The 15,374-nt window shown below is 32.1% G+C and overlaps 3 protein-coding genes across 3 annotated transcripts; 1 reads left to right on the top strand and 2 right to left on the bottom strand.

Moving 5' to 3' along the window:
- Positions 1-326: 326 nt before the first annotated feature.
- Positions 327-2,315, bottom strand: LOC108905838. The gene is made up of 6 exons (XM_018708869.2): positions 2,092-2,315; positions 1,629-1,826; positions 1,204-1,369; positions 923-1,052; positions 714-867; positions 327-649 (listed from the first exon to the last, which is right to left on the bottom strand). Exons 1-6 carry the CDS (start codon positions 2,121-2,123, stop codon positions 388-390), a joined length of 942 nt encoding a protein of 313 aa, XP_018564385.1. The 5' UTR covers positions 2,124-2,315; the 3' UTR covers positions 327-387.
- A 358-nt stretch (positions 2,316-2,673) lies between these two features.
- On the top strand, positions 2,674-5,425 carry LOC108905844 (transmembrane protein 17-like). Its single transcript, XM_018708876.1, has 4 exons — positions 2,674-2,810; positions 2,863-2,966; positions 3,067-3,180; positions 5,045-5,425. The coding sequence occupies exons 1-4, from the start codon at positions 2,729-2,731 to the stop codon at positions 5,309-5,311; spliced, it is 567 nt and encodes a 188-aa protein (XP_018564392.1). The 5' UTR covers positions 2,674-2,728; the 3' UTR covers positions 5,312-5,425.
- Positions 5,426-5,522: 97 nt separating this feature from the next.
- On the bottom strand, positions 5,523-13,688 carry LOC108905836 (putative zinc metalloproteinase YIL108W). Its single transcript, XM_018708867.2, has 4 exons — positions 12,970-13,688; positions 8,651-8,933; positions 8,107-8,460; positions 5,523-7,582 (listed from the first exon to the last, which is right to left on the bottom strand). Exons 1-4 carry the CDS (start codon positions 13,586-13,588, stop codon positions 7,312-7,314), a joined length of 1,527 nt encoding a protein of 508 aa, XP_018564383.1. The 5' UTR covers positions 13,589-13,688; the 3' UTR covers positions 5,523-7,311.
- Between the last annotated feature and the right edge of the window lie 1,686 nt (positions 13,689-15,374).

Here is a 15,374-nt window from a genome sequence, read left to right as displayed (position 1 = left end):
TCTATATGACACTCATTCAACGAATTCCGATCATTCGCATTTTAATGCCTTAGCCTTATTGCAAATCGTAACCCAAAAATTTAAATTTGTAAAATATGTTTATACATATAGCGTCTTTGCACAAGTGCCAAGAAATAGTCAGTGGCGTATCACAGAACTGCACATTTACATTATCTCAGAAAAATAAATAACATCAAATTCATAAGCGTATTGTTTTTATAATAGTGAATTTCTATCCAAATATTTTTTATATTAAAAAAAAACATCTATATTTTTACAGAATTTATTTTATACATTTCCCTTGTAAAATTATATTAATGTAGGTAGGTACCTACTTATATAGGATAAATAATAATGAAACCAAATTGTAGGTATAAAATTGTTCATTTAACTAAAAATTTTTGCTACATCTAAAGGAACAAAATTCTTTTCAGCCGTTGCCTTTGTTATCAAAGAAACTAGCCTCTTTTTCCCTTCTCCAATAAGAGTAGCATGATCTTGTGTTTCAAGATTTTCTTCAGAAGAAAGTATAGCCATTGTTTCAGCAACATCTAGATTCGTAGGAATTTTATCACAGCCAACGTTTAGACAGCTTTCTTCAATAGTCATTATTTTCAGAATTACTGTTTCATAGATGTTCAGTATCGACCTGAAAACAAACATATAAAAGTTATAAATCAATAATTATTATATTCGAAAGAGGCAATTGTTACCTTATTCCATTGTTTTCTTCTATAATATCACCAGCAAAAAATTTTATATAAAAGAGATTGCTCCAAAGGTATAACAATTTAGATTTTATTACAACCATCATTAATATTGGGATTACTTCCTCATTATTTATTATAGGGATTTCGCATTCCTTTTCTGCAAAACAGAAAAATATTTGAGAGCCTGAAAAGTTGATAATTTTCTTTTTTACCTGAGTACTTTGATATAATAGTAACAAGTGCCAGTTTTAGTTCTGCATATATCATGTCGTAGGTAGAACAGAGACAGTTTATTTTTTCCAATGGACTCTTGTATGTATCCAACACAGATAACTCTACAACCTGAGCAAAATGAAAATCATTGCATATTAAAATAAATTTTTTATTTATATTATTGAAGTAATTATTGCTAAACATAAAAAATAGGGTACAACACAACAGAGCGACGCCTTACACAAGTATAGTCACTTAAGTGACTACAATTCAGACTTACAGCAGAGATGAATTTTAAACAATTGTACACACTGCATCCAAACTGACCAGGCGAAACGTTTTTCTTGCTTAAATAAGTACATTTTTCGTACAGGTACAGATCTTCTTTCGAAAACTGGCCCCGAATAAGTGGTATCAAATTTTCATAAATTTCGTTGTAAACAACACTAGAATGTTTAAAATTAATAGAAAATTGCAAATGCTAATACAGACCGACACAAATAAGTTTGCGTCTGAGATAGACCCGTCCATAAATGCTATTCCAAATCACCGCCGCTTACGTCTTATTCCTTCTAGCCGAATGCCCTCTTTATGCGCTTATGCGCCCCAGAAACGCAAATTTATTTGTGTCTTTCTATACCTTATGAACATTATACAGATTAACGAAACGAATTTTTACAGAAAAAGACGAAAGATCTTACTTACCAACTTATAGACAGTTTTAATTCTCTATCAACTTTGTCTTTGAAATGTTGTGTCATCACATGTTCTACAATGCCATTTAAATCATCTCTGATAGATTCTAAATCGTATTCTGATCTATAATTCCAGGAGTATATGGTCTCCTTTATCTTTTCCAATACGTGTTCATTTTGACTCGAAGTTTTCAAATAATTTATAGCCCTTGAATATTGAAATATTTTTATTTTTAAATTGCTTAAGCTTTCAAATGTTAATTACAAATTTAGAAGTGAAGGTACAATTAGTAAAGTAAAGCACTTATTTATTATTCATTATTTCTTTATTGCCAAAAAAATCCTTAAAAAATGATATTATTCCGTATAAGATATAGAAATTAGACAATAATAATTTGAGTAATTTCGTGAAAACAATTGATAGATAACACTCCATGACATTTCATTTATAAAATAATTACCTACGTACTCACCCTGCCAAAGTCCAAATGCTATTTATGTCCATGTTGGTATTTAAATCAGTATTACCACGATTCAATGTTTCTTCTCTCAACGTAAATAGTCTTTTTCACTATATTTGCAGATTCATTAATTCTATGTATTATTATTCTTATCTCTCTATATAATTTATCAGCAGATAGATCGTATAAATTTTATCATGTTTCTCGCAGACTTATATGTGGGTTTATCTGAAGTTAATGTAGATTATTTCGATATGTATTGTTAGATATGCTAAATCACGTACATTTAAAGACCAACTACAAAAGTATCTAACTAACACTGATTTAACATCCTGTATAAAGGATTTATTGAGATACGAGTTTAAAATAATTTTGCTTGCCTAGTCGGGTTAAAATTTAATATTTACCTTTAACATATTAATAAACTTATCACAGCAACAATAAAAGAAATATTGCAATGCTAGAAGAACATATCTAATCTTTGTTTTCACCCTAATGTTTTGGTTGCTAGGAAACGAAACACAAACAATTCAGCTCCCGTTTTGTAATAATGCGTAAATAAATATTGACTAAACGTGGCAATATATTTTCCAACTGAAATATTACAACAGATTATTAAAAGAATCATTTTTCCAGATTTTTTATAGCCATGGACTGGAGAGAAACGGTGACTTCCGTATCTGATCATGTTTTTCCAGGCCTTTCGCACAAAATTGACAACAAATTGACTGGTGCGAAAGCTTTTCCAGTTTTAGACAGATTGATATAAATGACTTATTTCAGGAAACGAAGTATTATCCAATCTTCCTCTGCAGATGTCGCTGTATTTTAACGTAGTTTTTGCCCCCGTTTGGATACTGGTGATAATAATATTTCTCACTGAAAATGTAAGTATACAGGATGTTTCAGAATATATGGTCGTAGTATTTAGTAGATTTTCTTTTACAAAAATATGTACTTTCCTTTTTTCATTGAGTATTATTTTAGTTCTACTTATACAGCGAATTGAACAAGTTCATAATAGTGACTATTGTAACTACAATATTCCTCGTGGAGATACTCAGACTTTTTTTGGGTTATGAAGGCAATTTAAGAGACAGGGTAAGTACAAAATACATGATCGCGGAAAACTAGTAAAAGTAACGTTGTTTTGGTTATGACGTTAAACAACTTAACTTAAAAATATATAACTTATAAAATAATGTTAGGTCCATAAGTTACTTAAATGTTACAATTACAATTAAACGTTATGAAATGAGGAAACATTTTTGAAAACAAAATTATTCTAGTTAAAATAAAGCCAAGGGAAGGAATACACTGCTAAAAATTTTACTTAAAATTACACACTACTTCGAAATTATAGAGAGTAACTCAGACAATATAAAAACACTATTACCATAAAGCGTATAAAATATAAAATTACTTTATATTATTTGTATTGTATTAAATGATGTGCCGCTCTCTATGCACTTCGATATGATCTATAATCGTCTAGTTACACTGAACATCGATATATCTTCTATATCTGTCTATTGCACTTAATAGGGAATAGATAAATGCTTTTTTAGTTGGTGTAAACGGACGTTGATTTAGGCGTCGTTATAGAAACGCCATAACATAAGCGTACGCGAGGGGTCAAATTATGTGTCCATAATAAAAAAAAATTAAAAAATACAACCTGGACGTAGTAATAAATTAAAATGGATCAAAGTGTCGGTTGTAGCAAACCGTCTGTTGCTCATAAAAATTATAATAGATGTTATGTTTTATTATCTTTTTTACATATTTTCTATATCTTGTTGCTTTCTAGACAGATACCTACGCCTATGGATTTTCGATCTCCGCACGCTTCATCCTCCTTACTAGTCCAAGAGCTAGTGATGAGTCAATCTCTATAATTTCGACCACGCAGTATAGATCATTGGTTATTTTGATGCCACAGTGGGTAATGTAAAATTACATCATGCAATGTTATTTTACCCTGTTTAAGTAATTCATGCAAAATGTAAATTTGCATTATCGGTATATGCATATTTACGACACCTATGTTTTTCAATGGAGTTGAAAATAACTTTTATACAAATTTTTTATGCATTTACAAATTTAAATGCTTTTTGTTAAAAATGGTTGGCTTTAGAGGTAAGGTATACCTTCTTTAGCAGAAAAGTTGGGGAAAAAGATTTTTCCAGACCAAAATGAAATACACCGTGGCACAAAAAAGTTTTGGCAGTTTAAATGCGTCCAACTGGTCGCTTGCGACACCCTTTAGAAGATAGAATAAAATGTTATTTATTTTTTCAACGTTGTACAGACCCGTTAGAGACCCTGTACTTTAGGTACTTAAGACATTGCCCTATATCTATTATTACTCCACAAATGAATATAAACAAGCTTACTGAACAACTAGCACAGTTCTATACCTACGCGCGGTAACACCAGACTGGGTGATCACTTGGTTAATTTGATTGGCTGAACCAAATCAAATCATGTACATTCACACTTTGATTAGTATATTTACATCAAATATGTTAAAAACACTTAAATAATTAGGAACAATGTCTTTTAAAATAGAAAAGTACAACGCAAAAAGCAAATATATATTCAAACGTGTAATTCTACACAAGGTATCATGTATGTTCAATCTATTATTGTTCGTGTATAAAAAACATTTCTATACAATTTTTCTCAGTGTACTTTAGACTGACCTACATACATATTTAGTTAACTACAAGAACGTGCGATTTTAACTCCAAGCTGTGAAGTTGATATTGAAGCTTCAAAAGGAGTTATTGCAGTGAAAACTCGTAAATAACGTCAAAACTCTTATTAAAAATAACGTTGATTAGGGAGTAATTTCAATGGTTATTCAATTGAAGGTTAAGATATTTTCTGTCTCACTGGACATAAATTGTCCAAATTTTCATGTATTTATCTAATATCCCTGATAATCTTGTTTCTGTTTTAGATACCGGAACTAGCAGGATTTTGGATGTTATCTCTGCTTCTACAATTTCCGCTACAGGGTTTCTTATTATTAAATCCCTATTTTGGATTTTACGTCTTAGAGGTGGTCGCACAAACAGTGATGTTCTGCATGTTGTGTGTTCAGCTAATTTCTGGATATTGTGCTTTAAAATATACCGCATCCAAACAGGCCACTTATTTCAGGATTATGAAACTCAGAACCGATATCAGCCTAGCTGACATTGAGAATAGATATAGAATGAATTGAAATAAGTTTGTAGTTATAAATTTTCCTTTCATTAATAAAGATGTAAGATTTAAGATGTCAAGACTGAGTAGATAAAAACAAACAAACGCATGTAGGAAGTACTGGATATATGAACTGATAAATGGACAGGACCGTAATAAGCGGTATTTTTTTATCTAAAAGTAAAAATAAATGAAAAATTAAATATACTTTAGCAGTATTTATTTCTATGCTCACAATAAATATAAGTAAATTAATTAAAATAAATAGTTATCATCTATTATTTGCTACATATACACACGAACAATAGCAAAATTCTTATCGATTCTCATTATTCTCTAAATCTATGTTTTGATTATTTTAGCTTACGTATTCTTGTGTTTCGATTATGGTGTTCTAAGCTATGAGAATTATTTGGCTTTTCATTATATAAAGAAAAATACGAGGAAATTCAAAAGTAGGTAGACAGTAATTTGAAATACCCTGTAATGCTATAACTATTTTCCTCTGCGAAAACAGTTTGATGAAACTGTAAAGTGAGATGGTAGAAAGCAAGAGTTTTCCAACACAAATCCAATCTACTAGGGTTTATAACTCCAGGGCAAACATAACACCACTAAAAGTTGTTTTTCTCATGAAAGGTTAATTTAATTTTGCCGATCTTTTTTTGAATAATTATAGTTTTACTCGCTTTGGGAAATTTCAAACAAAATTATTAATGAGCAAGTGTTTCATACCTTTAACTGTGTTTCCTTTTTGTGAAGAGACATTTTGCCTGCTATGTTTGTGTGCGTGTCAATAAGTGCGAATGAATATACTGAAATGGCCATCAATAAAGTAATAATAAATTATTGGACACGGTGATGAAAACTGTGAGTAAACTGCACATATTCATGTACAACAATTTGTGTACACGTTTGTAAAACTAGACGAGCTATCAATAGAGTCAGCGGCAGTTCCAAAGATGTTTTTCCCTATTATTGTGGTAACATAGGAGGTATTGAAAAAAATTTTTTTTGCAAAAATATTTCCGACAACCGGAAGAAATTTATAATTCAAAAAAGAGATTAGCCGATCACGCGAAAATTAATTTTGAAAATGGGACCAATTTTCAGTGGTTGCGTTAATATTTTTCCAGGAGTTTATTTTAAAAGATGAACCAAATTTAAACCTACACTATATCTAAGAAGCAATTTTGCTGCAATTTCAATTTAATTGGAGACAGAAACAAGACTGGAAAAAATGGATCGAATTTGGTTCTTTTATAGAAATTTGCAACTATATGAAATTTAAACTATGTATGTATATAATATAAGCTCTCAATCCTCTTCATATGTCTAATTTAATAAATTCAGCAATATACCATCACATTTGCTAGAAGTAGTTATGAGTTTTAACCAGACATGCTAGCACAGAAAAACATTTTTTTATTATCTATTATTATCTATATCATATATTTAGGAAGACATTTTTTTATTTAGCCGAGCGCTTCAATGGACGTATTCCTTTAAATGAGAAAGTTAGAAAAACGAACACGCTTATTATTTAGCCTAAGCCAGTCAGATACATATTTATATTATATTTTAATACACTTCTGCTAATTGCTATATTGCTACGGTAGCAAAATTCGTCTGAACGTATAAAAATAAATGAAAGAGTTTGATTTTAAATATTTCTCATGCAATTTATGTTATTTTTCGAACGTCCAGTCCACCAGTTCAACGTCAAAACCAGATGATTTGCTTAAAAAAAAGGAGTTGTACAATTTGGAGCAATTCCAGTGATTTATATTTATCTTCACCACCAATGTGCGCAAGTACGTCACTGCAATTGGGCGCGAACACTCAAAATATATTAAATAATTTCTTGATTAAATCATTACTATTTTCAAAATTGATTTGGTAATTCTATTAATTGTGAAAAGGTGGGTTGGACATTATCTTCGCTAAGCCTAAGCTATTGAGTACTTTGAATATCCTCGTAAAAAATTTACTGACCCCTCAAATTTTGCAGAAAATGCCTTACATGCTAAATTCCTCTTTCAAAATGCAACCGACTGTGTCTTCAACAAACATGATGTAGCTATCCTCGTTCAAACTGATTATGACGTCCTGGGGTATTTGAAATGAAAATTTCAGGATCCTTCCTTCAAAGGTCCAATTATGAATAATGAGTTCCACGTTTTTACTTCGTATTTCGACGACTCTGATTCCAGAGGTTGACTTTATAAGTTTGTTGAAGCAATCGAAGGACAATAATGAACACTGTCTGGATGTACTTTGGTTGAACCATCTTAAAAAACAAAATAATTAAGAAATACCAGCTCTGTTAAAGAATGGATCGAGGGTAGTCTTCTTGGGTGAAAACAAATCGACTTAGTCAGGTTACCTTAGTACAATATTGCATTTTTAAGAATTCTTCAGAGAAATTCTTTCAAGGACTGCTTTGCATGTGCCACTGGCTGTAAGCCATGCACTGAAACGTCATGGAAGAAGACTGTATATCGGCTGTACTCTTCAAAGAGCTCTTTACTCGGATATAGAGTGTTAACCTGAGTCAATATGTAAAATTGATACCAATCGGTGTTTAACCACCCTAATTAGTGACGTTTCCTAGGTTTCCCTAATCGGTGCACTTAGAGATGGTTGGGTTTTACCAGGGCTTACTAATCATTCATAGGTGTTAACGTGGTCTGCTGAATTAAACTAACAAAATTATTTCCTTTCAGGGAAGTAAAATTGTACTAAGGTAACTTGATTAAACTGATTTGTTTTCTCCCAAGGAAGCTACCAGACGCCCTGCATTATTATCATTACCTGTGATAGCATAACAAAACAGCACAACTTCTCGTCAAAAACGTATCGTCAGCTTCCTCGTCTATTTTTCTGATAACGGTAAATTCCTTTCTCTTATTTTCCTTCTGCAGTCTTTCAACTAAACTCTCAGACTCGAACTCCTCCTTGAATTCGATCTTATCCTGGAGAGTTTTGGTCATGTCATGACTAGAATTTGATTTCTGGGCGGTGGAGTGAGGACGAGTGAATACTTTGTATATATTGTCGAAACCCCGACTCATAATCCCCTCTTCTGTGTGACCCAAGTCGAAAGTGTGGTACAGTTCGTGTAGGACTGATCCCAAAGTCGTCGAAAAACTTGCTCCGACTGTACCCCTGAAACAATTGATTTATTTGTAAAGGGAGTACAAGAAAGTCCGTTTTTGGACACTGTTTTGTTGTATTTCCGTAAAAAAATAATTTAACGAGAATTATTAAATCGTTAAATTAAAATTAAATGCTTAAAATACCTTTGTGCCGGTGTTGGTTAGTCTAAATAAAGAACAAAAATCTAAAGAAATTTTACCTATAGCAACTATCATCTAAGAACAGTGCGCGGTCGACTAACGTGGTGTCTTCAAATCTGAGAATGATCTCTTCGAAACTCTCGGGCCAAGTGTAGAGACAAGCCGTTCCGAACAACGCCAAACCCCCTCCTCCTAGCGCCACATATGCTTGGGTGATTTGCAACAGATCCTCATGAGTTTTCATCGCTTCGGTGTAATTTTCTCCCCAGTACCTTGTACACGACAGAAACGCTAGGTATTTTTTATTTTCGCACGCTATATCAGACTTCATGATTTCTCTTCCTAAAACACAGTGTGTCACAAAAAGAAATAGAAATTTCTTCATATAATGAAAAACATATACACGAACTCAGAAATTTATTTTTAATGGAAGATAGGTTTTGACAGGAGAAGGCTATTATTAAAAATGTAAAAGTTGTATGGAAATGGAAGAAAAAAAAATTTTATACCTAATCATTGTTCGACTACCTACCGCTAGCTTATTTTTGTCTAGTGTTGTCTAGCCGAGTGGCACTGCTGCATTATTTAGTCCAATATTTAAAGCAAATTACATTTAGACTGATAGTTGTTTTATTACCTAATACAATTAAATATTATTATTTTGTAGGCAATTTTTTTTGTTTCTACAGAGCATCTGTCGCATGATTACAGTATCCACGAATTGGTGATTATGCTACTGACATACGGTGAATGTAGACAAAAAGTTGCGCGAGTGACTTTTCAGTTTGCTATGCATCAAGTGCTACAAGATTTGCAATTGTATTTTTTTTAATAACCCATACGTGGTATTGACGAGTTACAACCCCACATGTATCAAGTACCTACGATTAGTGTCATTCCCTCTTGATTCCAACAGCTCTCAATATGTTTTTTTTAAGGTCAGTATATATTCAGGTTAGTATTTAAATTTATTTTACTTTTTCTGCCTCATATACTTAGTATAGCTAATATAGAGTTATCTTAAAAAAAACGATTTTTCATGCTCGTAAACACCCTGTATAATGCCATTTCTTATTTACCTATAACGTGCTTTAATATGGGAAATGATAGATGGCGCTTTATAGTGTCCCTTTAAACCCCTTTATAGGGGTTAAATGGTAAAGGATCGTTGATATAATAGAGCATATTAGATTTGTGATTTGTATTTGACCCATTTGACGATGTTTTGGCATTTGATTGAATTATGCTAAATTAAAATATAAGCAAAAAAATATTATTGCAGAAGTTGCAATAATATTTTTACATTTGTAGTTATCTATTTGTTTATCTTAAAAAATGTCAACAAAATTTCTGATCCGAAGTCCGAAAAACTATTAAAATTTAATAGTCTGTACTATTTTAGTTTAAAATTTTGAATTATTGTATAATAACCTGTTTACAATTATTTACATAAAACATTTAAAGCGTTTTAGTATAATCCAATTATTATGTATTAAAATTGTATTTTTTACGCCTTATGAAAATATATTGAAGATTCAGTGTTATATTTTAAGTTGTCAGTATCAATTTTGCCCTAAAATGGAGAGAGATTGCGGTGCTTTATCAACATAGGGACTAGACTGGGACTTGGGACAGTGGCTGTACAAAGGCAGTGACGTTAATAAAGGTTCAAGCACTACACATCTTGGCGTTAAATGGCGATTTGAAATATCGAATTTGACATATGAATAATTTAACGTTTAGATTTTTATTGAACTGTCAAAATAAAAGAAGATTATAGCCAAAAATATAATTATGTACTTATATCGGTTGGCATAAGCCAAGCTATTTGTCCTATAGATTTCGGGGGAAAAAAATTGATGACTAATATGGTCACTAGAAATGCAGTAAAATTATTTTTGAGTTTCTAATTTTGGCCACTAGGGGACGCATTTCTAAAATAAAAGTAAAAAACTGGTATAACTTAATGTTTTCGAGATCTTCTGCTCATTCTTCAACATTTTTGTTGGAAAAATTTTGCCCCGTCTTAAAAAATAAAGGACGGGGGGTGGAAATTATTTCGTATGACAAAAAGTAAGATAACTCTGGATTAAGTAAACCAATTTCATTGGGCTTGTTGAAAAGGCAATTGATTGCTTAATGATAACCTCAAATTGAATTTCAATTTAAAAAATAATAGAACTGTCATTTGCCCTTGTTTTCCAAATGGAAAAGTTTTATCGATTTTCAAAAAAAAATTCAAATGTAATGCTACCTTTTTTATTTTATGGTGTTTTTACACATAAAATAACGAAAAAAATGTATCTTCCCTCAAACTAAAGTTATTAACAAAAGTTTAGATAAAATGATATTTTTTTGAGAAGTTAAAGAAAAATGTATTATTTATATATTTATAGATTTATCTGCATATAATACCGAGCACCTGATAAATTATTACTACATTAGGAGTATTAGAATATTACAATATTATTAGAGGTATTATATCAGAAAGCCATGAAAATATGAAACAAACGTCAATGTGCTGCTGTCATTAGTTCTTATTTGATTACGTTTAACATTGACTGCTGATGTAAGGTTATGATTAAGCAGTCAATTGACTTTTTAACAAGCCCAACTTCATTGAAATCGATTTACGTAATCCGGAGTTACCTTACTTTTTGTCATAAGAAATAATTTCCACACCCCTTCCTTTATTTTTTAAGATGGAGCAAAATTTTTCCGACAAAAATTTTGAAGAATGAGCAGAAGATCTCAGAAACATTAAGTTGTACCTATCTTTCCATTTGATTTTTTTAAAATAAAGCAGTTTTTTACTTTTATTTTAGAAATGCGCCCTCTAGCGTCCAAAATTAGATGCAAAAAATAATTTTATTGAATTTCTAATGGCCATATTAGTCATCAACTTTTTTCCCGAAATCTATAGGACAAATAGTTTTCGAGATACAGCCGGTCGATGACCTTAATGGGACACCCGGTATCTACAGGACAAGAGGGCCCGTCAAATTGTTGATATTACGCCATGTCCTCTGGCCATACGCGACCAGTGAGCAGGGCGACCGACATCGTCTGATCTAAAGAATCATGCCTTAGAAAGAGGCAAATTATTACATAAACTATTCCGGCAATAACTGAAATATACAGTGCTTTCGAAAAGTAACGAATAAATTCATTATTTTTTAAATTGGGAATTTTTCGAAAAAATCCCCTGGCACGTCGATTTTGTTTTTAAAAAAGGCACTTTTTGACATACGACCCATATTTGTGACGTCATCGTTGTTCGAGATATGACGTCATCGACAATTTTTTTAAATAGCAACCCCCAATTTTGACCATGCCATTTGAAAGAGCGTGTCATTCTACATACACAGATCATGAAAAATTATGGTGTTACATAACAAAAATTTCAAGAAAATAATGTTTGAAGATTTTAAAATTTAATTTTCACAATACTGAAAATGATAATGATTATGTAAAAATCGACTAAATGGTGCACCTCCCCATTATGCAACACCTGTCCGTGCTTATTTAGATGAGCTGTTCCCGAATCGTTGGATAGGGAGAAGGGGGCCGATTGAGTGGCCAGCCAGATCGCCTGATTTGACACCCCTAGATTATTTCTTGTGGGGATACTTAAAAAGCAAAGTATACGTTACTAGACCGGTTAATTTAGAAGATTTAAAAGCAAGAATTCGTCACGAGATACATCGTATACCTCCTGAAGTTATTGATAATGTCCAAAAAGAATTTATTAATCGTCTTGGCTACTGTCAGGCAGCCAACGGTGCACAATTTGAACATTTAATTTAGTCGATTTTTACATAATCATTATCATTTTCAGTATTGTGAAAATTAAATTTTAAAATCTTCAAACATTATTTTCTTGAAATTTTTGTTATGTAACACCATAATTTTTCATGATCTGTGTATGTAGAATGACACGCTCTTTCAAATGGCATGGTCAAAATTGGGGGTTGCTATTTAAAAAAATTGTCGATGACGTCATATCTCGAACAACGATGACGTCACAAATATGGGTCGTATGTCAAAAAGTGCCTTTTTTAAAAACAAAATCGACGTGCCAGGGGATTTTTTCGAAAACTTCTCAATTTAAAAAATAATGAATTTATTCGTTACTTTTCGAAAGCACTGTATTATCAATAAACAATGATAAATGTGTGAATTGTTAGATCTGAGGGGGTCGATTGCAGATCCTGACGTCCTACAATCGTTAAAATTTGTGGGCAAATGTCAGTATTTTGACTTATATGATAGCCCCGCCCAATGATAAGTCCACAGTAGCGCTTTATTCCTTAGTACGCTATCTATTGTTTAACACAAAACATAATAGACACCATCTATTATTTTACTACAAAATTACCTATATATTCCCACAGTTCCACTTGAGTCATGTTCCTGGCCTCCAGGTAGTTCAATTCGCTGTGGAACACCTGGCAGTCTGATTCCAAGCAAAACGTTTTCCTCCCCAAGTTTTGCTCGTATAGCTTTTCAGCCGTAACGCATTGGAGCAGTTTTGAACACAAAGTAATTCTCTTGCAGGCACTTTCGACATTGTTATTCTCCCACGGGGGGGCCTGGAAGTATCCGTCGTGCCCGTCGCAAATCACATACAGCGGTATCACAGAATTCTCGGATTTGATAGAAAAATACTCTAGCGTAATCCCGATAGTCTCACAGCAGAATTTGATATTGATTTGATTTTTGCCCCTTTGGAGTTCGACTAGAAACTTGAACCTGTTTTCGATCAGGTTCGTGGTGATGAGTATGTTGGAGTTGTTGTTCAGGGTCAGGTAGACGTTCTTGTCGGTCTGGTTTTGGCAGGAGACACTGACTTCGTAGTCTATGGTTCCGATTAGTTTAATGATGGGGTACGTCACGGCGTCTAGGTTGGTGAAGTTGGTGACTTTTATGTTATGGTTGTTCATTGCCTGCAACACGAAAAAATCGTTTCCCTTTGGCCAAGGCTTCAGCTGGTACATTACTAAAATAACTTTGAGAAGGTGGTATTTGTTTAAGCAGACAGTTTTGTGAAGAGACAAAGAAAATGTGGTAATTTGTACAGTTCTTCAAGGTAACGTAGTGAATGAAATAGCTCCGTCCACAGTGCGCTGCCATTTTTCGAAAATTTCTTGCTCCCACTCCCATCTTTTAAAATGTTCACCCGCTACGTTACTTTTGACAAACTGTAACTGATTTTACAGAGGCTTTCTGGGGTGCTTTCCTTGGATGAAAATAATTCGATTTAGATCAAGGTATCTTGGTACAATTTTGCTTCCTTAAAGAGATACAGGCCTTCAAAATATTTTTTAAGTTAATTCGGTGGTTTTATAAAAGCTGTTTTACATTGACAATTTATTGATCAATTAATTGATGAAGTCGCTTCATCAAGAAATTGGACAAGTGTAATGCACCAAATCAGCTGTCAAATAACTTCATCAATTTATTCATCAAGTTCTTGACGAATTAGAGCATGTTCTAATTTTCGTCAATTTCTTCGCGTTCGGAAGTACCAACCCAACAGATTTCCAGCCTCAGATCAGAAATGAGGTTACGTTATTGGAATATGTAAATAATTGTGTGGCGTCGTGCTAGTTTTGCATTGTTTTTATTGATTTGTTATTTACAAAAACTAATATTTATATAATATGTGTCAGAACGGCACCGCTGTTGTATCATTACAATTATGAGTGGAAAGGTGACATTTTTGAAATTTATTTGCTTCTTTGATTCATTGGTAGAACTGAATCAGACGGCAAATAATTTGACAAAGTCTGTAGCAGTGTAAAACCACACTGTTTACCAATAAATTCGTGAATTAATTGATGAAGAACTTCGTCAATTTATTGATGAATAAATTGTCAATGTAAAACAGCTTTAACACATTTCAATGTTTGGTAAGTATATTGAGTTGTTGTTTCTTGCCCAAAACAAAGAAAGCTAAAAATATTTGAACTATCTTCCACTCTTGTACCATATTGCATTTTATTTGTTGGTAGAGCTTTTGAGAAAACACACTTATTTTTAAATTTTATTGCATCTCAAAATTTCAGAGACAGTTTTTTTTTATTTTACAGATGAGTCAAGTTTAATTGTAAGCAAGAATAATCATATTTAATTAAACTTTCTTATGCTAAATATTAAATACCCTTGTTAAACTATTTCTACAATTTAAATAAAATTAGCTCAATTAATATAGCTCCAGTTAAAAAGAGATAAATTATCTGAGGTTTCTCAAAATCTGCCAATAAAAATACAAAAACAAAATACTGTTTTAGCGATATCTATGGCTTACCTAAGTTCAAAACGATTATACAGTGAGCGGCAAAAGTATGGAATATATTTATTTAAAAATCAGATATTCGTTATTTGAAAAATCGCTCGGATCCGTCGAATTATATTTTTAGTTGCACATTTTCTGAAGCAATTTTCATGTATACAGAGTGGCCCAAAAAAAGTTTTGAAATTAAGGCCAACATTTTTAAATGGAAACCACACTTTTTTGTATTTTTATTCAATTCTCCATGGAATTCTGATCATTTTGTATGTAACATAACCTACACCTACCTTTAACCGTTTTCGAGATAATGGCGTTTGAATATAGAATAAGGAAAATTTTCAAAAATTACCCTGAGATTTACCCTGCTGGTTTTAAAATAAAACTACGTTTACTTTTCCATCTTAGATTTGTGTGGTTCACAGAAAGTTGCCTCAAATCAGAAAAATCCATAAGAAATAAGTGATACCATACCATATTTGCCGCTCACT

Source organism: Anoplophora glabripennis, unplaced genomic scaffold (assembly GCF_000390285.2).
Source record: "Anoplophora glabripennis isolate ALB-LARVAE unplaced genomic scaffold, Agla_2.0 scaffold95, whole genome shotgun sequence".
Classification (NCBI taxonomy): domain Eukaryota; kingdom Metazoa; phylum Arthropoda; class Insecta; order Coleoptera; family Cerambycidae; genus Anoplophora; species Anoplophora glabripennis.
This window is presented reverse-complemented; position numbering and strand designations above follow the sequence as displayed.